At 42.7% G+C, this 25,605-nt stretch overlaps 1 protein-coding gene across 2 annotated transcripts in view; it reads right to left on the bottom strand.

Annotated features, from left to right (window-relative positions):
- The window catches only part of MTMR7 (myotubularin related protein 7), a 114,658-nt gene that overhangs the window by 14,926 nt on the left and 74,127 nt on the right, over positions 1-25,605 (bottom strand). For both annotated transcript variants that reach the window (XM_021942024.2, XM_021942023.2), the window contains one exon: positions 16,791-16,923. In XM_021942024.2, coding sequence (XP_021797716.1) covers positions 16,791-16,923 — 133 coding nt within the window. The remainder of the gene's footprint in view (positions 1-16,790; positions 16,924-25,605) is intronic.

Here is a 25,605-nt window from a genome sequence, read left to right on the forward strand (position 1 = left end):
ATTTCTGTGCATATGGGACACATAGCAGCATTAACAAAAATACTAATTTATCAGATGCCCTGCCTCCAAGAATGCAGATAAGAGGATTCACTGTGATTTCCTGCAACATAAAAAGCCACACACAAAAAAGCACAAGTAGTTAAATTCTGAGTCATAGATGACAACAATGTTGAAGAAAATAACACTGAAATTCCCAGAAAAAAACCCAACCTAAGAAAACCATATTATGAATATGTTTAGGCAAGATTCCAAAATCTTCCTTCCAAATGCCTGCCCTGAGCTGGAAGCATAGCTCTGAAGACCTAATATGCAGTTGGTAAAGTGACAGCCCTCTGAATTTGCTCTGGTTCGAAGCACTGCCTGTCTAAGGTCACAGTGTTGCTCCTTCCGCACCCCAGGCCCAGCGTCACAGGCAGGAAGACGCTATGTGTCTGATAAAGTACATGCAGAATGGTAAAGGAGAGGGTACTTAGTGGAAGGCCAGTGAAGAATACACAGACTGATTCACAGCATCTATGGCTCTATTAGCCCTGTAGCCCTGGGTAGTCAGCCATGGGCTGAGAGTGCCCAAGCTTACAGTTTTAATCATTAAATTATAAAATACTTAAACATATAAAGATTAAAATGTAATATAACCTGACAATGAAATACTATTCAGTGATAAAATGAGATGAGCTATGAAAAGACACAGAGGAAAGTTAAATGCACAGTGCTAAGGGAAAGAAACCAACTTTTCCTTGAAAAGGCTACATATTAATATGATGTCAACTATATGACCTAGAAAATGGAAAACGATGGAGACAGCAAAAAAATCAGTGGCTGCCAGGGGTTAGGGTTGTGAGAGGAATAAATAGGTGGGGCACAAGAATGTTTACGACAGAAAACTATTCTGTCCACTGTGACAGTGGGCATTCATTATTAAACATTTGTCAAAACCCACAGAATGTCCAACAGCAAGAGGGAACCATACGGTGGACTTTGAGTGATACTGATGTGCCAATGTAGGTGCACTGATCACAACAATGTACCACTCTGTAGGGGACGTTAATAATGGAGGTGGCTGTGCATGTGTATAGGCAGGGCTAGTTGGGACGCTCTGTACCTTCTGCTCAATTTTGCTGTGAATCTAAAACTGCTCTTAAAAAAAAGAGTCTTTAAAAACATGATAATGTAACAGACACCCAGAATGGCCACAACTGCTCCAGATGTCTCTTAAGAAAACAAAACAGAAAAAAGCCTGGGCACAGTGCCTCACACCTGCAATCCCAGCACTTTGAGATGCCAAGGCAGAAGGATCATTTGGGCCAAGGAGTTCAAGACCAGCCTGCATAAAGTAGTGAGATTCAGTCTCTACAAAAAAGAGAAAAAATTAGTGAGACTTGGTGGCACATGCCTGTTGTCCCAGCTATTTGGGAGGCTGAGTCGAGAGATCACTTGAACCCAGGAGTTTGAGGCTGCAGTGCGCCAGGATCTTGCCACTGCACTCCATCCCGGGTGATGACAGAACCAGATCCTCTCTCTAAAAAAATTAAGTTACAAATAAAGCCTCGTATTTTCATGTCATCCTGCTTCTTTCCTTTGAAGACTGTTAATATTCCCAAGAACTTTTTGTCCTTTCACTACTTACATACTAGGTGTGTGGGCTTGGGCAGATTACTTAGCCTCTCTGTGCTTCAGTTTCCTCAACTGTAAAATGGTAATAATAGCCTCTGTATCAAAGTGTTATTATTTAAGTTAGCCCTTATTGCTATTATTATCCTCAAATAGTATATATTTTATAGGTATTAAAATTTACATATATATCAGTCTTTGCAATTTTTATCCAACTTTTAGATATCCATATTATGTAAATAAACTTCATTAATTTTAACAGCTATATAATATTCCACTCTATATTGCAAATTATTTATCCATCCCCCTACTGTTGACAATTGTTTCCTCTTTTTCAATAGTTACAAATAGTACAGTAAAAAAAAAAAAAAAAATCTTTCTACAGTCTCCTTGTGGAAAGTCTCCCTGTACCTGGATTTCTATAAGTGAAATGGGCTGGGTCACAGAGTTCCTGAATCTTCAGCTCTATCATGCATAGTTGGCCCTCTGTATTCTCGGGTTCCACATCCTTGGAATCAACCAACCACAGAGTACAAATATTTGAAAAAAATAAAAATAACAGTACAACAAAAAATAATGGTAATAGAAAAACAATACAGTGTAACAACTATTTACAGAGCATTTACATTGTATTAAGTATTGCAAGTAATGTAGAGATGATTTTAAATATATGGGAAGATGTGCATAGGTTATATGAAAATACACCATGTTACTATGTAAGGGACTTGGGCGTGTGTGGATTTGGGAATCTATGGGGGCCGGGGTGGGGGTGCTAGAAACAATTCCCCTTGGATACTGAGGGATGACTTTACTGCCAAATTGCTCTTGAAAAGGGCTGCAGTGGTTTATGCTCCCACCAGCAGGGCAGGAAAGTTCCTTTCCCCATATCCCAACTAATACTTGGTATTGCTGATGCTTTACGTTTTGCCAATCTTACAATATTTCTCTAAAAATATTAATGGCAGTTTTTGTTTTCCTCTCTGAATTGAATGTTGTTTTCTAGACTTTTTAAAATTTGCTTGCTCGTGTGTGTGTGTGTTAGGGGGGTGTGGTCTCTGTCATGCATGTTGAGCTTTCCTCAATTTTCTGCTAGTTTTTGCCTATCCATTCACATGTAAGAGCAAGACACAGGAGGCTGGCTGACAGTGCCGTGTGCTGTGTGCATGGGCAGGCTTTCTTAGCTGCTGGGCTTTGCCATGGGGGATTTGGCCGATGTGACATCTGCAAGTCCTTTGTCTTGGATGTTTGCAGGCCCCAGCATGGAATCTTCTGAACACCTGAGTGCATCACGTTGGATGCCAGTGTCCTAAGAGGACAGCTGGGGCAGTAACCATGGGTCTCATTCTTCGATACTTACACTTTCACTTAACCCCTGTCTTTGGTCTGGCATTCCCCATCCCCTCTTCCAGCTTTGCCTGGTACTCCTGATCCCAGAGTCCCTGTAGTAAACGTTTCCAGAAAGGTTGACTGTCCAGAAAGTGCATCACCATCTTCTCTTGTGGAAGTGTGGAAAGAGGCTTCACTAGGCAGTGCAGGGGAGGAAGGAGGCTGGGATCCAATCAACTTCTTGTGCAAATGTTCGGCTAGTACTCTTCTTTCAGAGACACCTGATGGCTCGAATTCCAGAGACTGTCAAAGGATCTGTACTTCTGTTTGGCTTCCTTTGGGGTTTCTCATACTTCTGCCATAAATTGCAGCTTTTTTTTTTTTTTCTAGTCTGTGTCATTACTTATCACTCATCCATTTATTTTGCAGCTTTTATATTTTTGTTTCCATCACCTCCTCTTTCAATCTCTCATCCTTTTGTATTTTTGCTTTTTTTTTTCCACTTCATTCTCATTTTAGTGGGAAGTCAGGAGGAAGTGGGTAAGTTATTATATATTGTATTTAACTGGAACAGAAACAAGAAATTACTTTGGGCCTGTGCAAGGCAGAAGCTGGAACTAAGATTCCCTACAGCAAACTGAGCTGTTAAAAAAAATCCACTCATGCGTCAGGATGATGATGGGAAGCCAATCTCTGCCTGGACCCTGCATGAGGAGAACAAAAATCTCTCCTGAGATGCTGAAACCCTGGGCCTAGTCTCACACATGTTTGGGATCCAAACACATCTTCCCTATGCACGGAAGCCCCCAAGATAAGGAATTATCATGTTTGGGCTGGGAATCTCACGGACACCCAGCAGACGTACACCAAACGCTGCTTAGGAGCAACACTTCCACAATTCTGTGGAATCCCACAGAAATAGTGGGGCTGAAGACAAGTTTACAACACACCAGGGAACAGCGCTCATGATAATGGCTAGCAGGCAGAGGAAAAAAGATACAGGATGAGTGCCCCAAGAACCCGATATGATAGAACAGTCATGTGAAACAGGCTTTAGGTTACTGGAACTGGAGCAGGAGGAAGGAAGGCTCCCACAGGCGTAACAGATGGTGTTCCTGATGTGTCTGGACTCACTCTTCCTGTGGTTCCAGGAGGAATCACTGTTGGCCACTGCAGTAAGGTCCTACAGCCAGGCTTCCTGAGATCCTCTTGTCTGGATGGTTCCCGGTTAGGGTCTGCTACAGGTATTTTGCATGTTTGGAAGGTGACATGCAGTGGAAGGTGACGTGAAGTGGCAGCTGATGAAGCTACCCCTGCCTACTCCAATCTGTCCTCACTCCCCCGCCTCTGATGGCCAGTTCTGTGCCCCAGAGGGACACCTGACACAGAAGCAGCAGCCTCCATAGGCGTCCCCTCCAGCCCCTGCTGCAGGCCTTCACAAGTGACTTGTCCTCTGCTCTTCCAGGCACCCAGCTCTGCACCTTTACATCCCCAACGTCTCCTGAAAACAAGGCCCCTTTTCCAAAGCCCTGCTCACTGTCCCGCTTCCCTGATCAAACTCGCTGACACTTCCACATGTTTTCATCAGCAGGGATTTCACATTAGCTTACTCTGCCCTCTTGGGGAAACAGGAAGGCCTCTTTGTTTAACTTAGATTTTAAACAGTGTAAAATTATTACTCAGATGTACAGTTTAGTAATGTACTGTACATCTGAGTAATAATCATGACATATGCATGGGCAATAGCATGTAGCAATGTTTAAGGGCTTCAGAGGCAGACACAGCTGCACTGAAACTCCAGCTCTACCCACGTTCAACATGGTAACCAGGGTTAGTTACTGAGCCTCGCTGCCTTCAAATATAAAATGGGAATAAAACACCTTCCTCAAACAGTTGTTGTAAAGCTGAAATAATACAAATAAGCATTACACTGGCATAAAGAAGATTCCCAAAAATGGTAGCTATGATACACATTTTATTATCTGTTTCTCCAGCACAGGTGTCCTTGGAGAAAGGAGGTGTTAGACTCACTCAAACATGTCAACGCTGAAGCTCCGAAAAGTTAAGGCATGAGTGATCAATGGCAGAAAGACATCCTAAATGCAAGTCTTCTGAGAGACAAACCTAGAGTTTTTGCCACCACAGCATGGCTACCTTGGTAGGTTTTACCAGAAATAATAATAATAGTAACACTTACATACCGGGTACCAGACACTAAGTGCTTTATATAGATTAGCTTTAGCTTTTCAATCCTCAATCATTCTGAGGAAGGCACTTACTATTCTCATTCTTGATTGTGGAAACCAGTGCAAACAGAGGCTAAGTGCTTGTCCAGCGTCTCCCAGCTGATGGATACGTGGTGAGACGAGGCTCCAGTCTGGCTCCAGAGTTCATGCTCTTAATGCCTCTCGACCTCAGGTTGGTTTTTTTCATAATTCAACATGAACCAATCTTGTTCCCAAATATCATCAGCTTAAAGGTTATGCTTTCTAACACTTACAACAGTGCTGCCCTGTTATAGTAATCACTAGTCACACGTGGCTACGAAACACTTGAAATATGTCTGATCGGAATTGAGACAGATATGCTGTGTCAAATAGGAATCAAATTTTAAAGGCATGGTACACACAAAAAATGCAAAAACACCCCATTACTAGCTTTTTATACTGATAACATTGAAATAACATTTGGGATATACTGGGTTAAATAAAATAGGTTATTAAAATTAGTATATATATACATATTTATATAACATATGTTTTCTTTTTACTTTTAATGTGGCCACCAGAAAGTTTAAAGTTCCAAATATTTTCTGCACTTGTGTCCTGCATTTTACTTCTATGCACATATTGACTTAGACTGCTCAAGGAAGCTTAATCTGATCAGAAGTCTTCAAACATTTTTGCACATGTACCTCTAAAATAAAATATAAAACTACATATTCCCTCATACACCCTGAGATGATGCATCATTGCAACACTGAGGATGTGGTAATGTTTTTTTTTTTTTTGTAAGGTGGCAACAAGGCAATTAGGAAGGGAGCTGGGAAGGGAGAGATGGCTTAAATCTGGCCCCAGGAGCATTCTGAGAGGCAGGTCATGTAATCGTAGTAAGGAGGACATACAGAAGTTGATGATCTAGAAGCCAGTTTCCATAAAGTAATGTACCCAGGGTGCACTTTAAAAGTCTTTCTGTGAACTCGGGTGCATGGACCCAACTGGAAGATAGACAGCACAATCTGATACAAAGGCCAAATGCCAGCGCCGAGGTAACACTGAGCAAGCCCGGCCCTTCTGGAGATCTGTCGCCTTATGACAGTGCCCAGCAATACCGACGGGCCCTCCAAGCATCAGGCTCACTTCTGCCTGTGCACACGGCCCTGAAACACGGCCCAGTGGGAAGCATGGCAAATTCCAGCACCGTCCATGAGCTCTCACCACTCCCTGGGCGCGTGCTGCTTGGGCTTTCTGTCCAACCCCAGGCCATGCCCCAAAGTGTTCGAGTTAATCCTAAAATACACACATTCCACTGCGTGAAGTCTGAGGATGCAACTGATTCCTCCAAGTCTTCCACAGATAACATTCTCTTGCAGTCTTTTTTTCACTGAACAAGCCAACCTTTCCAGTCATTACAGGGCTTAGGGCTAGTTAGCATTCTTGTTGATTATTAAGTTCAGGGGGCCTGAAGAATATCTTGGCATCCAAGCTCTGACGCTTAGCCCGGGAACAAAAGATCCTTTTCACCACCTTCTCTTCCCACAAGGCATGGAAGTGACTGCAAGTTTAAAAATAAAGACACCGGGCTTGCCAGCTAACCTGGAGATGGCCTGCGCCAAAAGCGAGGAGGAATGGATGGCCACAGGACCAGGCCTAGAATGTCCTGCTAGAGAGAACGTCCCCACGCTTCTGTGTCCAGTTAGCTCTCAGCAACGGGACAGGCTGCTGTGGCTCTCACCACGTCAGCACTAAGAAGGCTCCTTGTTTAACATTTCTGCTTTCAGGAGCATTCACATTGCGTGCGCTAAGTAAAATAACCCCACCAGGTTCTCAAGCAAAGTTAACCACTGAGAGGGTGTTTTCTTCCCCGTGCGCTGAGTGGCAGCGTGAAAAGCAAAGAGGTCTGCGGATGATTAATAGACGTGGGCAGATGGGGGTACACTCGAGACCAAAACGATTAGCGCCTGGATTTTTAAATATAAAACTGTTGGGTTTGTTTGGATAAACTCAGGATAAGGTAGAAATACTTATTTGTTCACTCTTGTTGCCAAACCCAAACCAATATTTACAAACCATTTTGCTGAACAAAGTTCATTTCGGCTGACATCAGAGACATATGCCACAAACTGCAGAGAACGGGACTCACTAATCAGAGTTTCATGCCCAGGTCTAGTGATATTTGCTTTATATAACAGGACTACTATATGTCACAAATATATATCAACTACAGGAAAAAAATTAAAAAGCAAAGACAACAGATATAATTTTAGGACCTCTGCACACGTGGAATTTACTTAGAAGAAAATCAGCCTCAGATAATCTGCCTTAGGTATTTCCTATATCACTCTTATTTTCTCCTATACAATTACTGGGTGGGGTCAGTGAGGGTGCGAAAAAAGTCTCCATTTGAACCCTGTGGAGTTGGTCTTTCCTGTACCCTGAGATCTAAAGTTGAAATTGTACATGGCCCTCCCTTGATTACCAGCCCAACACTGGTCTGAGTTCCACCAATGTTGGCTCTGTCCTTTTCCCATTTTGGAGTCATGAAGCCAAGATCTGTAAGAGTCTTCAGAGAACTGGCAAAATGATGATAATGTCCCTCCACTGAACATCCACCAGGTGAAGCCATTCAAAGAGGACTTAATTATAGCCTGTACAATCAAAGTGTTTAGCCTACACGAGCCCATCACCATATGTTCCAAAATACTAACTACCACTGGCCTAAAGAAAATCAAGCAGCAAGTTCATAGGATAATGTGCTATTAGTATTTATGAATGTGAATTTTGTGTCTAACGACAGATTCACAGTATATGGTGGTAACCGGCACTATCTTAGGTTTAACACGTGCTAAGGACAGTAAGATGTGAATGTTAACTGCAGAGGTGTGTAAAACTTTGCAGCAAATAAAAAACATGTGGCTGGGTGCAGTGGGTTGTGCCTGTAATGCCAGAAATTTGGGAGGCCAAGGCAGTAGGATTGCTTGAGACCAGGAGTTCAACACCAACCTGGGCAATGTAGCAAGACCCCATCTCTACAAAAATAAAAATAAAAAATTAGCTGGGTGTGGAGGTGCACGCCTGTAGTCCCAGATACTCAGGAGGCTGAGGTAGGAGGATCACTTGAACCCAGGGGTCGGAGGCTGCTGTGAGCTACAATTGCACCACTGCACTTCAACCTGGGCAACATAAGGAGACCCTCTCTCTTATTTTAAAAATATATGTGTGTGCCCATTTCTGTTACATCTGCCATATGTAATGGGGCTTGGTGCTTTCCTCTCAATGAACCTTCACAACTTCCCATCTAGAGTGGATAGAATTATCTATTTTTTATTTTATTTTATTTATGTATTTATTTATTTTGAGACAGAGTCTTGCTCAGTCGCCAAGGCTGGAGTGCAGTGGTGTGACCTCGGCTCACTGTAACCTCTACCTCCTGGATTCAAGCAATTCTCCTGCTTCAGCTTCCTGAGTAGCCGGGACTACAGGCACACACCACCACGCCAGGCTAATTTTTGTATTTTCAGTAGAGACGGGGGTTTCGCCATGTTGGCCAGGCAGGTCTCAAACTCCTGACCTCAGGTGATCCACCTGCCTCAGCCTCCCAAAGTGCTGGGATTACAGGTATGAGCCACCACGCCCAGCTGACAGAATTATCTTGATTTATTAAGGAGTAATGGGCTCATTTATAAGCTAATGCTCATGAGTAATGCTAGCAATGCAGCAAATACACTGGGATAGAAATCTAAATCCCTCGACTCTACTTTCCATATTATTTTCACTAAAAAATAGAGAATAATTAAAAGAAAATATACAAACTGAGCCAGGATGAACAGGAATTGAACTGAAGGTAGGGTTTAAGGGATGCTAAAATCTAAATAGGGAACTCCAAGCAAATGGCACAAGAGAAGTCGAGACTGGGAAAAGATGGGGGTTGAGAGGCTGGAAAGTCTGGCATGCATGTAAAGCAGTAGGCACTAGAGAGAAGGCCAGGAATCCCGGAAGACTGAGATGGTGGCTGCCAATAACTCAAGTGGTAAAATGAGCAGCACATGCAGTAGAGGATGCAGGGGTGGGGGTCGTTCCGCACGCCTCAGGCCAGCTGAGAAAGCTTCCAGGACCAACACTCTTATGAACTTTGAGACTGTATTGTCACTGGCAAGCAAACTGAACTGCCAAACCCCACCTAGAGCCTTATGGAAAAACAGCTCCTCTTATCGCTAACATTAGCCACATCTGTCTTGAGTTTGATGGGCTATGCTTTCTTCTACAAGCACTCATTTTGAAACTCTCCTAGTTCTCTGAAAATCTGCCATCACAGTTAACAGAACAATAATTCTGAGGGTGAACATTTTAAAATTAATCTTTGAATTGTCTCAGTGAACTGCAAAATAAAGCATCGCTTGGAGAAATATAACTACTATTCTCTCATTAAATAAAACCTTCTTTTCTTTTGTCCCTTTGATAATGTCAAATGCTTTGGCTTTGACATCCAGTTAAAACACTCAACCATGACTTACCCAGGGAAGGCCCTCAGTGAGATCACTAATAAACAAGCATGATCTTTTCTTCCTGCCATGATTTCTGTTCTAGGTCAAAACTGGTTACTTCTTTCAGAATGAATGAATGAAGCATTTGCCTATCCAATGCCTGGCATAGAGAACACTCCAACACGGATGAATAGATGAGTCTGTGATAACCATCCCGGCTCCTGTGTGTTAAGTACTTACTACAAGAAGGTATTGTGCCTGAGGCTCTGCGTAATCTACCTACTGGGTAGATTCGCTCTCGATTTTCAGATTGGAAAGAGTGGCTTCAAGAGGTTTACCAGGCCATCATGGTTACATAGCCAGTAAACCACTGAGCTGGAATCCATTCCGCCGCACATGCATCCATACTCTCGCTGTAGCCTATGTCTCTGTGCTTAGTGTATGATGGTCCAGAGGGGCAGATCCCATCCAGCACTTGAGCAGCTGTGTTTGAAATCCTCATACAACACCAGAGAGGCAAAGCACACATGCTTGATCCACTTCTTTCCTCTAAATGACCGCGCCGATAGCCAGGGAAGCCTGCCAGGCTGCTGGTCTAGCAGAACACTTGTTAAAAAGCCGTACAAACTGCTCTTTCCGTGTAGAGCGACCTGTTTCCACTTTAATGGGAAAATGATTTTTCTATGTGGAAACCTAGTGCAGGGTGCCAAGTTCCGAGAAAAAAACGACTAGATTTTCAGGTTATTAGTGGTTATCTCCTCCAATAGCTAAGTAATCTGAGGAAATTAATAATGGTTACAAACTGAGACTATAGAAAGCTGGAGAAGAACCAACCTTGACAGCTTTTTCATTAGCTCACATCTGGTAGAATGTCACAGCATAAATTTGCAGGTAATGTGATAAAGGAAATACTTCAAAATGAAAAGCTTAAATTTGCAATATCTACAAAGGGCTGAATCCATCATCCGTTTCCTCAAGGTTGAATTAGCCAGCACTCCTAAAGACATGAGGTACGGAAGAACGTGTCGAGCAGAAGGGACAATGGGACCGAGAGCCACAACCTCTCCTCTCCGAGCAGAGAGAACTATCAGAGAAACCCTGGAGCTGGGTGTGTCCGGGGCTGTTCCCTTTAGACTGCCTCCAAGGCAACTTGGCAGGGAGACCAGAGCAGGCATCCAGCACGTGACTGTCGTACCCACCATGGTGCCTCCCACGACAACTCCAAGTGCTCTGCCTCCGACCACCCTTTCCACACTGAAAGAAGATTCCGATCAATCAGGAGTCAAAAACCTTTGCATGAAAGAACAGATCGGGTGTCATCTCTAGGGCCACCTGACTTTGCCACAAAACATCCTCCACTGTCAGTGCTCATCATGTCAGGGAAGATTTTTTTAAGTGGTTCTATTTTGAGGCCTGCTAAAAAGATTCCAGTCTGTTAGAATGGATCTGCCTGGCCCCCTTTCATACAGTCCCTGACTGCACGATTGCCCACAGAACTGAGCTGACACGGGGCCTGCGTCCCACATGCTCTGGGCTCGCTTCCCCTGCTCCGCTGTCAGGCTAAGATTTGCAAGTCCGTAGAACAACTTGCTGAGAAAATACCTGAAGGCCTGATGTGCTGTTTATTAAATCATTTTTGGTGAACGTGCGTGATTGCACACAGACCCTATCATGAGACAAACGCTTCTGTGCTTCTGAAAACTGTGCTCTTACTCCGTGACTTTTGAATAAAGAAATTGAGAAAATGTACCCACAGGAAGGCATGGGGCCTACCAAATACTTGCCTGGCTGACTGAATTCACCTAAGCCCATCAACGTATCCATTTCATTGAGTGCTTATTTTCAAATACATTACTGCTTCCCAAGAGAAAGTATACCCACCTTACAATGGAAAGCACTTTATAGTTTGCAAGAAATCCTTTTAATGATCATGAGGTAAAGTGGGCAAGATATGTTGCTTATTGCTTTACAAATACAGAAAATGAGATTTGTTCAAGTTTACCCGGAGACTAAATCAAGAACCCAAACCTAGGACTTCACACACAGAGGTCAGGGCACCTTCCACACTAACCCACTATCTCGAGAGGCAGAAAAGCCTAGGGGTTAAGAGTGAGGCATCTGAACTCACACTAAGTAGGTAAAAATGGTGATTCTACCACTTACTATTTTGAGCTGAAACAAGTTTCTCAGGCTCTGTGCCTCAATTTCCTCATCTGTAAAATGAAGGTAAAAGTAGCAACAACAAGTGCAATAAGGTTTACTTGAGTAAATACAGCTTAAAAATTTTGAACAGTGTCCAATACATAGTAAACCTTCCATAAATGTATCTTCATTACTATGTGAGGTGGTTATAATGATCCTTGCGGTTCATATAATGATCCTTGTGGTCACAAGCTGTGAGCTTGTCTTACACCAGAACCACTACTCAACAAGGATCACTGTGATGTGATAAAAAGTGCTAGGTTAAAATACTGCTTTGTAATGTGACACTGGAAAGGATGTTTTAAAAAACAATTTAAAAGTGTAATACACCAGACTCTGTAACTGGAGAGAGGTACTCCTGCTGGCCTTGAAGAAACAGGATGCCATGCTGTGAACAGCCCACATGTGGGGCCCTCAGCTGAATTCTGCCAGCAACCGTAAGTGCTTACAAGTAGATTCTTCCCCGTTCAAACTTCCTGAAGAGAACGCAGCCCAGCTGCCACTTTGACTGCAGCCTTGAAAGATGCTAAGAGGGTCCCTGGGTTCTCATTTATGCTTGAGACACATCCACCTGCCCTACAGAAACCATGAGATAATAAATATCGCTTTTTAAAAAAGGAATATACCAACCATAGCACACAGTTTGTAAATACAGAGGGAAAAAGGGAAAAACATCACTCTTATCTTTCCTTGCTAATCCAATGATCATTCCGGACATGCTCTCCTAGTCTTTCTTCAGACATATGATTTACTGTAGAGTGAATAAGAATATGCAAACAATTTTACGACCTGAATTTTTCACTTACATTGTACACATTCTCCCGTGTTAGTATATATAGTCTTCACATTTAGTATTTTTCATGGATGCAAACTTTTCTATCAAGAAGGTGAAGTAAAATTAATCAGTACTACTGTTAGACATTCATTCGGCTTCCAATATTCTATTATTATAAATAAACACCACTATTAACACGGGCATGTCTGTATCTTATTTTTATTTTTGAGACAGGACCTCAGTCTTTGTCACCCAGGCTGGAGGGCAGTGGCACGATCATGGCTCACTGCAGCCTCAACCTCCCAGGCCCAAGTGATCCTCCCACATCAGCTTCCTGAGCAGGTGGGACTACAGGCACACACCACCACACCTGGTTGATTTTTTTTCATTTTCTAAATTTTCTGTAGAGACAGGGTCTCACTGTGTTGCCCAGGCTGGTCTCAAACTCCTGCGGCTCAAGTGATCCTCAATGTCTCAGCCTCCCAAAGTGCTGGAATTATAGGCATGAGCCTCCATGCCCTTCCTGTCTTTTTATTTTTTGAAAACATATTTTGGATTACTCCCTAAGCAGCAGCAACGTGGTAAAAAACTATCTCTAAACAAAACACATTATGTCTATCTAAGCCAATTTAAATAATACTATAAATATTTAGGTACTAGTTTTACCACATTCTTTTGAGTAGTGAATATCTTAATTTGTAAAAACTTGGGTGACAAATGGTACTTTGAGGTTTTAACTTACATTTCTCTAATTACCAGAGCAAGTTTACATGTTTATCTACATGTTCATTTCAACTTACTGTTTACTCTTTTAAAAAGTATGCTACTTCATCTATAGACTACAGATAATACCACGTACTACACACAACTGTTGTGAAAATGAGATACAATCATTTAAATGAAAATATTTATGAAGTGTGGCAAAGAGCAGTTGCTCAATTTTTAGTTTAATGAATACATTGATGAATAAGTGGTCAGTGACACTGCGGCCAACAGTATTAATCTAACAGTCATGTGGAAGGTAGGCAGGCACAAAGCTACTCGTGGGGAGAAAGTGGTATTTTCTAGGTGACCTCCGAAAGATGGCAAGTTGACTGGAAGAGGAGGAAGATGTCCCAGCTGTGTCTTTCCTATCAGTGCCTGCCGACCTTCAGAGCAGATATGAAGAGGTGTCCCAATGGCGCACAACCTCAACAAGTGGAGACATGCAGGTAACTCCATGCACCTTTCCACCTTCCTCTTCACCGCTTCCTCCCCAACACCCAGGATGCCGAAGAGGTAAAAGCTCCACCTCTGCTGATAACAATACCCTGGCCTTGGAAAGCGACTATTCCAGGCTCTTCTATGGACTGTTTTAATGGATGGAGCCGGAAGCCATTATCCTCAGTAAACTAACTCAGGAACAGAAAACCAAGCACCATGTGTTGTCACTTAAAAGTGGGAGCTGAACAATGAGAACACATGGACACAGGGAGGGGAATAACACACACTGGGGCCTGTCGGTGGAAGTTGGGAGTTGGGGGGTGGGGGTAAAGGGGAGGTGGGGGGTAGGGGTGAGGGATGGGGGGTGGGAGGAGGTGGGGGACAGAGGGAGAGCATTAGGAAAAATAGCTAATGCCTGCTGGACTTAATACTTAGGTGATGGGTTGACAGGTGCAGCAAACCACCATGGCACACATTTACCTATGTAACAAACCTGTACATCCTGCACACGTACCCCAGAACTTAAAAATTTAAAATAAGAAAAGAAAAGAAAATACAGAGTATCTTCTTATTACTTGAGGGAAAAGCCATCACCTATATTATCAAAAGGCAAACTATTGTGAAAATCATTTCATTAAATTACAAAACTGCTTGCTATGTGACTGAAAGGCATCATTTTCTCTCCTTAGGAAGTATATATAGATCCCACAAAAATAGTTCGGTTGAAACTTACAAGTCGAAGTTAAAATTAAATCATCTCTATAGCAGACCTACACAGGATGTGAACTTGGTCCTAGATTTCAGTTTCTGATGAAATATCTTGCAGGTCTTGCTCACACAGAGCTGTTTGAAACCAGAATGCAAACAATTTTACTTTTCTGTTATTCAGAATCTATTCTGATTATATCCATAACAATGGTAAAAAAAATAATTCAGAAAATAATAATCATGAATGAAATGCATCATTCATTCCTCTGCCTACCAAGTGACCAGCAGTACAAACCTTCATATCTCTCTGATGCTAAGGATAGCTGTTTGAAGGAGGGAAAGCCTTAGAAGGTGGGTCTGATTGCAACACTTCCTCATCAGCTCAGCCTCCGCAGTGGTTTATAATTTACTCGGTAAAAACAGATAGTCAAACATTGGTCAAGACCACGTACAGGCATCCAGAAAGATATCCTTGCCTACTGCACTGCACGTAGCTGGAAAAGTTATGTGAAAGCACCATGTTCCCTTATGAAACAGACAGCTGCCCTCCGGAACTTGGTCAGTTTGCATGTCCTTTAGAAAACAATAGTTTGAGTTAGACCACAGGCGTAAAGGCAGGAGAAATGGTTCCTAACAAGAAACCATAGAATTACCTATTTAAAAACAAAAGCCAAATGTATATGCTGTCAGCACTGGTAGGAGCAACTCTCTGTATAGAAGAATATTTGTGTTCTCCAAGTCATCCTATGAAATGACTAAATAAAAACTTTAAAGCATAACTTAATGATCCTGATAAATGATGAACAGTCTTCAGACTAAAGTCAGACTACCTTTCCTATAATAGTACCAAGCTAGTCCAGTTTTTCAACACATAAAAAACATAGTTTATAGCAGGAACAGCCAAACTGTGCATGATAATCTCTAAAAGTTTAAGTTGCTCAAATAATCATGCCCAGGATATGATCACTGTGACCTGAGACAATATCCGGGTATTGTCACTGTGACCTGAGAGACTGACTGCCAACTATGTACAGAAGATGGAAATGGCTCTGGGGCTGAGATGTTTTCAGATGTAGGAAGGGATTTCTGCTGAAGAGGGGCATCAAATTGTCACAGCTGGAAGACCCATAGAAAGTATTGGCCTAATCCTGTCATTCTGCAGCAGGTGATGGAGCCCCAACCAAGTTAACTGATATGTTCAAAGTTTCATAATGACTGAGATGAACCAGAAAGTCCAGGAAATGGAATGGAAATTAGGCCTGTTTGTGACACTCAGATTTCTCCCACCCCAACGTTAGGGTGTTCTCATTACACGAAGAACGGCATAAGTAACTGAGAGCAAACGTGGATTCCTGGAAAAAATAATTCAGCACCTCCTTTGTCCCTCTTCATTCCAGAGCCTGCATTTCCAATCAAGACAGCCCACTTCCCTGGCTCCCAGCTCCAGCTCTCCAGGGCTTTCCCCAGAAGCGCAGACACTGCATGGACAGCCAAGGCACAAGGCCATGGTTTCCGCATCCTCTGTCTTTTCCCAGTTCACAGAGCCGGAAGTGGTAGACTACAGTGACGGATTCCTATCGGGGTCACTGCGATCACAAGGAGCAGAAGCAGCAGACTAAGCTGGTTTTGCTTGAAATGCAGAATTTCTGCTCATCAGCATATGGCTGGCTTGGCTACATGAATAACTCTTCTCTATTACATAATCCATCTCTTTAACTTCCTGTCCACACGAGTATATAAGTCTGTGGGTACGTGTCTTATAGTGTTTGCCGTACATGTCGAAGTGTGTGTGGAGGCATCAGGAGGTTACATGCACGTGTATTGTGGTGGCTGCTGTTTAGAAATGAGGGTCCCTTCGGATGGCCATTCAGCAAGGATACAGTTTTTGAACCTGATCTCCATACAAGGTTATTGCTTTAAATGTAGGATTATCTTATTCCTAAATGGCCTTGAATGTGGATCACACGAACATTATGAAGAAGAGACAAAAACATCCCTGTGCACTTCGACCTTAGATGTTAAGTACCATTGTAGAGTCCTGACTGCTAACCACCAAATGACAAAACCACCTCACAGTGATGCTTACAAAGTAAGAGAAAGGTTCTTCAGTGTTTAAAAAGCCATTGTAACATGGTATTCTTCCCAAATTATCACCTATGTGAAAAAAACAAAAAAACATTTAAAAATCAAGACTATCTTATTCCCTTTTGGCATCAAAATACTTAACTGCATTTTAATGCTGTGCATAAGGAAATGGTTTACCTTCCAGCATTTTCTGCAGACTGTTCCTCATGACATGGATGTTCTCTATCCCGATAAACTGAAACTTGATATTGGAATAATTGTCTTCATTCTCATAGCCTTTCCCTGCAGCGCGATTTGCCATTGCATTAAGCTGCAGTGGTCAGCAAAACAGAACAGTCATCAATTACATTGATGAAACAATGAAGAAACAACCAAAACATTTCATGGATACCCAATCAAAGCATTCAGAATGATGTGCGGAAACGTAATATGCTTATTTGAATCACTGTAACCTTGCGCTGAACTACATAGCTTCAGGCACTCCTGCTGAGCTTATATTCAACAGCACGAATTTGTCGGTGTTGGTCACATTTTCTTAGCTGGAAAGCAGTCTACTGATAAACGCTTCTGGAGATGTCTCTTGCAGTCCCCGTCAGAGATGCCAAACTGAATGTGGAATTCTGTGATGGAACCACGTAGTCCAATTTAATACCACATATAACCCGTAGGCTGGCAGAAGAATATCAGCAGAAACAGCTGTCAGAATAAGGCTCTATACATTGTTATATCCTCTTGTATTATATGACCAATAAACATGTTATCAAATAGGAATGGCTGCATCATTCTAATCAGCCCACAAGATCCCTCAGATGCCCAATTAAACCTTGAGCAGGAATTACTGAATAAAATGAAGAGAAGGAATGTAACCACATCTCCAGAGACATTTCCACTAGCCACCTTATTTAAATCTAGAGATCTTTTGGGCTTTTTGATCACTTTCATTATTATAATTTTGCATATGGGAAGGTGGGGTCTCCAAGTGCAAACCAGGTTAAGTCATAGTGGTCTTAGAAGAAATGTATTAAATGCAAACACTGTCCTAGCCCTGTGTGGCTAAAATCAAGAAGGGGACAAGTCCTACTTTAGCTGGGAAATACATCGGTTTCTAGAATGGGTAAACATTCTTGCTATTTTATTAAGCAGGTCATCACATCCTAGAAATCAGTACTCACTGACCATTCTCCTGCACCCACCAAGGACAGGAGGGCTGTGCCAGGCACAGAACCTAAGCTAGGAACTCACCACCGGAAAAAATGTCTGCTTTTGAAAGCACAATGCACCACAGTACTTTTTAAAAAGCCAAAGGAGCTAAGTTTAAAGTTAAAGACACTTATGTTCTTTGACACAAATCTTCTAAACATCTCACAAAATTAAAAGTACCAGCACATAAAAATAGATGCCCAAGAATATTTATTGAAAAAAGCTGAAAACCCATGACTATCTCAATAGGGCAATGGCAGTATACACGAAGGTTTATCATGCCCTGGCCTGCGAGCAGTGACCAAGAAGGAGGGCACAGATCACACAGCAGACACATAGAAGCTCTGAGGCTTATGATGGGGTTATGTCATGATGAGCCCAGTGTAAGTTGAAAATGCCGTTAAGTCAAAAGTGCGTGGCAAACTGGGAGCTGCGCCCGCTGCTGCTGCCCAGCATCACAAAAGAAGTACAGTTTCTGAATGTCTGTTGCTTTTGCACCATTGTAAAAAGTCAGAAAATCATGTAGGTTGAACCATTAAGTCAGGGACCCTCTGTGCATAGACTTGGCACTGGCCCATGACAACTGAAAAGAGTAAGCTACAGAATAATATTCATACAGTCATCCATTTTTATAAAACCAACTTACAAATATGTCTTTAAGTTTTTGCATGTTAATCAAGCAGGATTAAAATGTATAGAAAACGGTAGCAATTTGTCAGCAATTACAGCAGAAAGATGGCGTGGCAGGCGACAGGGGATGCCATCAGTACTACTTTGGACGCCCCCATAATCTTTCATTGATACCGAGAGCATATATGAAGTTTGTAATTGGAATAGTAGAAATGAAGTGTATTAGAAGTGAAAACAGCAGAGGACAAGCCGTTGCCATAGGGGCCCAGGCTGGCAGACACCTCACATTTCAATAGGGCAATAGCCCTGCTCCATGACTTGGCTCCTGTGACATCAGCTGGGGCACATCAGCCCCTCAGGACACTGCTCCCATCTACAAAAGGGCGTCATCTTTCTCCCAGGCATGCTGTGAGAATAAAGAGTCTGGCCTTAATCAAGAAAAAATATTAAAATAAGGCATTTCAAAACAACTTATGTTCACACTTTAAAAAGTATAAATATTTTGTAGGGAAAACTTTTCTAAAATTACCTATAGACATTATTTTTCCAAAACTATTATAAAATATCACTGCTTTGTATAATTTTTCAAAGATGTTGGTTTATCTTTTATAACAAGCATCATAAATAGAATTAATAGGATACTTGCAAGTATCCTTATGTGACATGAACTTTACATTTATGCTGTATCTTGACTAATTCAAGTTAAGCCTATTCACCACATACCACAGAGATACTATTTTTTTAAAATCGTAACAAACAAAAACCAGCCAGGCACAGTGGCTCATGCCTGGAATTCCAGCATTCTGGGAGGCGGAGGTGGGCAGATCTCTTGAGCTCAGGAGTTCAAGATCAGCCTGCGCAACATGGCAAAACCCCATTTCTACAAAAAATGCAAAAGTTAGCCAGATGTGGTGGCATGTGACTAGTCCCAGCTACTTGGGAGGCAGAGGTGGGAGGACTGCTTGAGCCTGGGAGGTCAAGGCTGCAGTGAGCTGTGATCGTGCCACTGAACTCCAGCCTAGGTGACAGAGCAAGACCCCATGTTACTGACCATTCTCCTCCTCTACCCACAAAGATAGGAGGGCTATCCCAAGCAGAGATTAAAAAAAAAAAAACATAGTCTACAAAAGTTAGAATGTGGAATCGATTTTTTAAAAACAAACAAAAATTAAAATATTATTATTTTAATCTATAATTAAGACTCCATGTACACATTATGAAATAGCTGATTATCTCTGATCTGGGAGAATTGATTGGTAGTCTTCCTTAAAAGCAAAGGAGCAACACAAATAACCTCCTGAACATCAATGTGCACTTCTCAGAATGAACAGAAGGTGGCAATATTTCATCTACCATCTAAAGTGTAATTTCTTAGGATTTCCACCTCTTTCACAGGACCTATCATGATAATGCAGCAAAAGCTGGACCCTTAAAGCAGGAGATATGGTTTTACAATTAATAAAAATTCAATAAGTTATCCTGGACATTTTATACGTATGTGTGTGCGGTAAGATATAGCATCCCTTACATAAACAAATCGCTATTACTACAGTAAATACGGCCCTCTGTCCCTTTGACTGAGAACTCCATTTCACAACTAAAGAAAAACTATTCATTTCAGGTCCTAAAAGTTCTCAAGTAGATAGAGCAATAAAGGAATCCACTTCAGTTTCAGTGTATGTTTAAGAAACACAATGGACAGGTGAAAAGTAGGACTGGAAAAGTACCCTGTTTCCTAACACAGGGTTCTTTTGCTGTTTGATAATATCAGTGTCTTTGGGTGCAGAGAAGTTAATAAATGAAGCAAAGTCAACACTCTGTGGACACCTACTAAGGCCAGGCGTTAAGTGGAATCAAAAGAAGCTGTTCCTGCGGCCTTCAGCTTAGAACTGACGATGGAAGGGAAAGCACATGGCACCCAGTGGTCACAGATGACTTCCACCAGGACTGGGCAAGAGCTGAGCAAAAGGTAGACACAGTGACAGCGACAGGAGTTGGAATCTAAGGCAACTGTCTGGCCCGGGGATCAGGGGTAACGTTTTGTGACAGAGAGAAAGCTAGAGCTGGACTTGAACATAATCCGGAAGGATGGAGAGAGAGGGGAGGGCATTCTAGATGACCAATGAGCTAACCACTCCAAGTGAAGACAAAGGTTCCTGTGTGGCAGCTACAGCAAGAGGGAAGGCTAGAAAGCACTGAGGGTCCACTACAACAGGCCCAGCAAGGAACTGAGGCTTCGCCTGTGGCAGCGGAGAGCAACTCCAGGAGTTTGAACAAGTCTAACTGAAAAACTGGAGGCTGATTTAGTGTCCACAATAGAGAAGATGCACAGGAATAAGGAGCGAGCAGAGAGGGGTGGGCACTGAAAATCTTGGCTCTGAAAGAGAGGAGGGATGGAGAATGCAGGCTCCACGAGAGGCCCTGAGCCTCTCATTTATGGCCATATCCCTATCCTTCAAACCGGCACAGAACAGGCACTCAAGGAAGATTTACTGACCGGCTGAGCAACTGCATAAATGACCGGATAACAGAATGAGGTCAGGAGAGAGCAGGCCAAGACTGAAGAAACAGCATCAGATTCTCACCCTAACCCTGAATCAATCAAACATAGGAAAACTCAGTCTGTGTTCATCGTGTTATCAGCGTGGTCACTGCCTTAGTCCTGGAGTCTGCCATTTCCACAGCTACATTTTATGCTTGAATAATGACAGTGCCTAAGCTGACATGGTTGGGAAATGACCATAAAAGCTGATTTTGGCAGGAGGGGGACTTCGTCTTGCCCTAACACAGGTTGTCAAATGATGGTCTTTCTCTTTCCCTCCTATATAACTGGTTAAAGGAAGAAACTTCACTTGTGGTGCAAATACAAACTTGTGAGTTGATTTTATTCCTTGCAACTATTCTCTACAACTGTGCTAGTCAAAATCCTCCTTTCTACCCGCTAAGGACCTCTTGGGCAGATTTAATAGCATCAGGCGTATATTCAGATGGAAAATCTCTATCCAGCCTAACTTAGAATTCCAGTCCCGTGTATGATGCAAAATTAGCTCCTCCCCCCCACCGCCTTACAGGCTGTTTGGACTGGTGAGGGGTTTGCTCTGGCCCTCCCTCCCTCTCGTCTTTCTTGTAGGCCCTATCTGTGTACTGGGAGGATGGGTGCAGAGAAGGGATAAGAGAAGAGGTAAATTTCTCTTTGGAAAGCTAGGCAGGGTTGCAGTTGTCTTCATCGGCTGACATGAGTTGGTCACCACTTCCCTCTCTGACATAGTGTCCAAGTGCTGGATCTCCCCAGGTATAGATGCAGGTTTTTGGAGGTGGAGAGTACACATCTCACTGACATGGGAGATCCACCTTGGCTTGATCCTATTCCAATCCGCTCAACTTCCCTCACCAGCATACCCACCCCAAGTCACCCAGAGCTGAAGACGCCTGGCGGCTGAGCCCTTTTAAGAACGTTGAAGCAAGATGGCTCATGCTCAACTTCCTTCCTCAGGGTCCACTTGACCCACAGGAAACTTCTCCACCCTTGCCCTGCCAACAGAAGGGAGCACAGACTGCTCCACGGCCACTGGACACTGCCCTCGCCTCAGTTCTCTTCACTCTGGTTGCTGCCATGACGGCCATCAGCAAGTGTGAGACCCCAGATTCCCCTCTCTCAGTTACCCTCATCTCTACCACTGACCCCTCCCAGGACTCAGCAAGTAGGAACCACCTACTTACTAATTCCAGAGAAAAAGAAAAACATCCCACGTGACATCCTGTTACACAACTACAAACTCACTGACCTGGTGAAATCAGGGGGCAGAACCACAGCGCAGTCTCTGGAGAAGAAGCAAGGACAAAAGGCTGGGCGTCATGGAGGCAAGTGCCCTCTCTTCATGCCTCAGCACCCCCTCCGCTGGCCCTGGCTGCGTCAGAGGAGCTGTTGGGGCTTTCTCCGGCCTCATCAGGTGTGTGCTCAGAGGTGGTAAGCCCCACAGAGCCTCCACGTGGTAATGAGGCTCTGCTGGAGAATTTTCGTAAGCAGAAAAAACACCTTGGGTCAAACGGAGCAAGCGTGGGCTCTGGGGTTAGATAAGCCTGGATGTGAATCTGGGTTCTGCCCTGAACTGTGAGACCCTGGGCAAATTACTGAACCTCTTTAAGTTCTAGCCCTTATCCATGAAAAGAAACAAAACAAAACAAAACCCTCACAACTTGCCAGGATTCTTGAAAGAACTAAATGAGAAAGTGTCTTGACCGGGCGCCGTGGCTCACGCCTGTAATCCTAGCACTTTGGGAGGCCCAGACGGGTGGATCACCTGAGGTCAGGAGTTTCAGACCAGCCTGACCAACACGGTGAAATCCCGTCTCTACTAAAATTACAAAAAAAATCAGCCGGGCATGGTGGCAGGTGCCTGTAATCTCAGCTACTAGGGAGGCTGAGGCAGGAGAATTGCTTGAACCTGTGAGGTGGAGGTTGCAGTGATCCAAGATCATGCCACTACACTCCAGCCTGGGCAAAAGTAAAACTGTCTCAAAAAAAAAAAAAAAAGAAAGAAAGAAAGAGAAAAAAAAGAAAGTGCCTGGCATTTTTACAAGCTCAGCAAAGTCCCAGAACAAATTAATCATAAAGTAATGAACAAGGATGCAATAAAATGAGTTAGCCCTCATTTGAAAATTCAACGAATACTGCATCAACACTTTCATATGTTCTTAAAGCACCAGACCCTAGCAGTAATATGTGCCCTGCAGAGCATACTTTTTTTTTGAATTGCCATTCAATACATGCTTGAAGACTTCACTGACTTTGTCTCCCAATTTTTTCTTTTTCTTTCAAGACAGGGTTTCACTCTGTACCCCAAGCTGGAGTGCAGTGGCACAATCACGGGTCAGTACAGACTCCCACTCCTGAGCTTAAGCAATCCTCCCACCTCAGCCTCCCAAGCAGCTGGGACTACAGGCCCATGCCACCACATCCAGCTATTCTTTTTCTGTTTTTTGTAGAGATGGGGATCTCGCTATGTTGTCCAGGCTGGTGTCTCCCCAAATCTTAATGTCAACAAGCAGTTCAGAGGCTTTCATCTGAACAGGCAGCTCTGGAAGTTCCCATGTGGGGCTAGCCTTGCTCAAAGGCCAAGAACGATCCAGGTCACCTCCTAATCCTTTTTCTTTTTAACGGAACCTGTGAGCAAACCTGGAAGTGCCTGCTTGCCATGGTCCACACCTTCTAGAGCAAACTCAGTCTCCTGGCTACCAAGGAGGCCTAACACACTCTGGAACAAAAATCAACAAACACAATCTTTAAAAGAATAAAAGCTCTAAGCAAACAGTTTAAAACTCATGTGAAGTATGCGTGCATGGATAAACATGAGAAGAGGGCATGGCTTGTACGAAACCCCACTTTTCTTTAATGGATCAGTGTCAAACTCATCGCGGAGAGTAAACACACTTAGCACTAAATATATCCTTCGAATCAAATCCTTTGGATTAATTTATTTTAAATCTGGAATATGCCTGGCTCTACAGCTGCCACGTTTCCTAGAAGGTTTACACAACACAGTACGTATCTGGATCACTGCTCCTAAAATTAGTAGGTGAATCTGTCTGGCGTTATTTAAATCCGAAAAAAAAAAAACAGGATAAGAAACGGGCTTCCCAATCTCTCCTCAGTAGAGCCCCTGTCTTTTCTCTTCCTTTTCTTATCTTGTCTTCAGTATATCTAAGTGGCTAATCATTAAATCATCTGTAACTATCAGGAGATTCCAAACGCCCCACCTTGCTTAAACAAAGGGTACGAAGAACAGGTGGGAAGGCAGTCACATTAGAAGGAAGGGTTTCAACACAATGAGCCAGAGAGAAAGGCACAAATTGAAAGAGAACAGTAAAAGCCACAGATTTTCTGGTATGTTTCAGTGAAAATCTTCCAGCAAAGGAGCTTTTTTTTCCCCCAGTTTGAAACTTTTATCTGTGTGTCGCGCTCTAAGAATCTAAAAGGAAAGGATCCTTTACTTATAATCTAGTAGAATGTGAGTGTGATCTAGCTGTGATATCAGTTTCATCATTAATCTCCGTGAAGGATTCGCTCATCTGGCACCCGTGAGCAGGAACTCCATCCTCACTACTCCACACACATCTCTCCCGCTGTGTGCTTTGCTCCGAAGAAGACAGGATGGTTCTGAGGTGAGGGGAGGAGTAGGGCACTGATCTCATTCTAGGAAAACATCACATTCTATTATCCTGGACACAAATCATAACACTTGGTGACATGAGGTTCAGAGAATCCGTGAAAATCACCAAGGCCTGAGTATCCACACAAAGGACAGGATTCAGTTCTCATGATTTCTCGTATCACCAATGAGTGTAGACCATGTCTATAATTACCTCTTCCCAATGGTGTACACTTTTAAATGATGTGAGCTGCTGGTTCTATTTTACCCTTCCTGTTGTAACGTTTAGTTCCTATGTTCTTTTTTAAATACCTTCACTGACATGTAATACCATTCACCCATTTAAAGCATATGACTCAATGGTGTTTGTTATAGCCATAGAGTTGTGCAACCATCACCATGATCTCATTTTTAGAACATTTCCATTACCCCAAAGAGAAATCCACTACCCACCATTTCTCTCCCTTCTCACAGCCCTAGGCAACCATCAGTTTACTTTCAATAGCTCTGAATTTGCCTGTTTAAAGCATTTCATGATTCCTTTGTGACTGACTTCTTCCTCTTAGTATAACACTTTCAAAGTTCATCCATGTTGCAGTATATATCCATAGTCCATTCCTTTTTATAGCTGAATAATATTCCATTGAATGGACATACCATATTTTATAAATCTATTCTCCATCGATGAACATTTGGTTATTTACATTTTAGGCTATCACTAATAATGAAGAAGTATTCACATACAAGTTTTTATGTGGACATAAGTTTTCATTTCTGTTGGTTATATACCTAGGAAGGAGATGCTGATTCATATAGTAACTCTGTGTTTAACTAAACTTAAGGTCCTTATGCTCTTTTACCTTTTTTTATTGAAAAAAAATTTCAAACTCTGACTTAGGAAGTGAAAAGTTTCTTAAAATGAACTTCTCACCCCACAGGAGAAACCACTGTAAACAGTGTGTGGTATACAGTCTCCAAATTTTTTTTCTTTTTTTTTTTTTTTTTTTTTGAGA

This window comes from Papio anubis, chromosome 8 (genome assembly GCF_008728515.1).
Source record: "Papio anubis isolate 15944 chromosome 8, Panubis1.0, whole genome shotgun sequence".
NCBI classification, from domain to species: domain Eukaryota; kingdom Metazoa; phylum Chordata; class Mammalia; order Primates; family Cercopithecidae; genus Papio; species Papio anubis.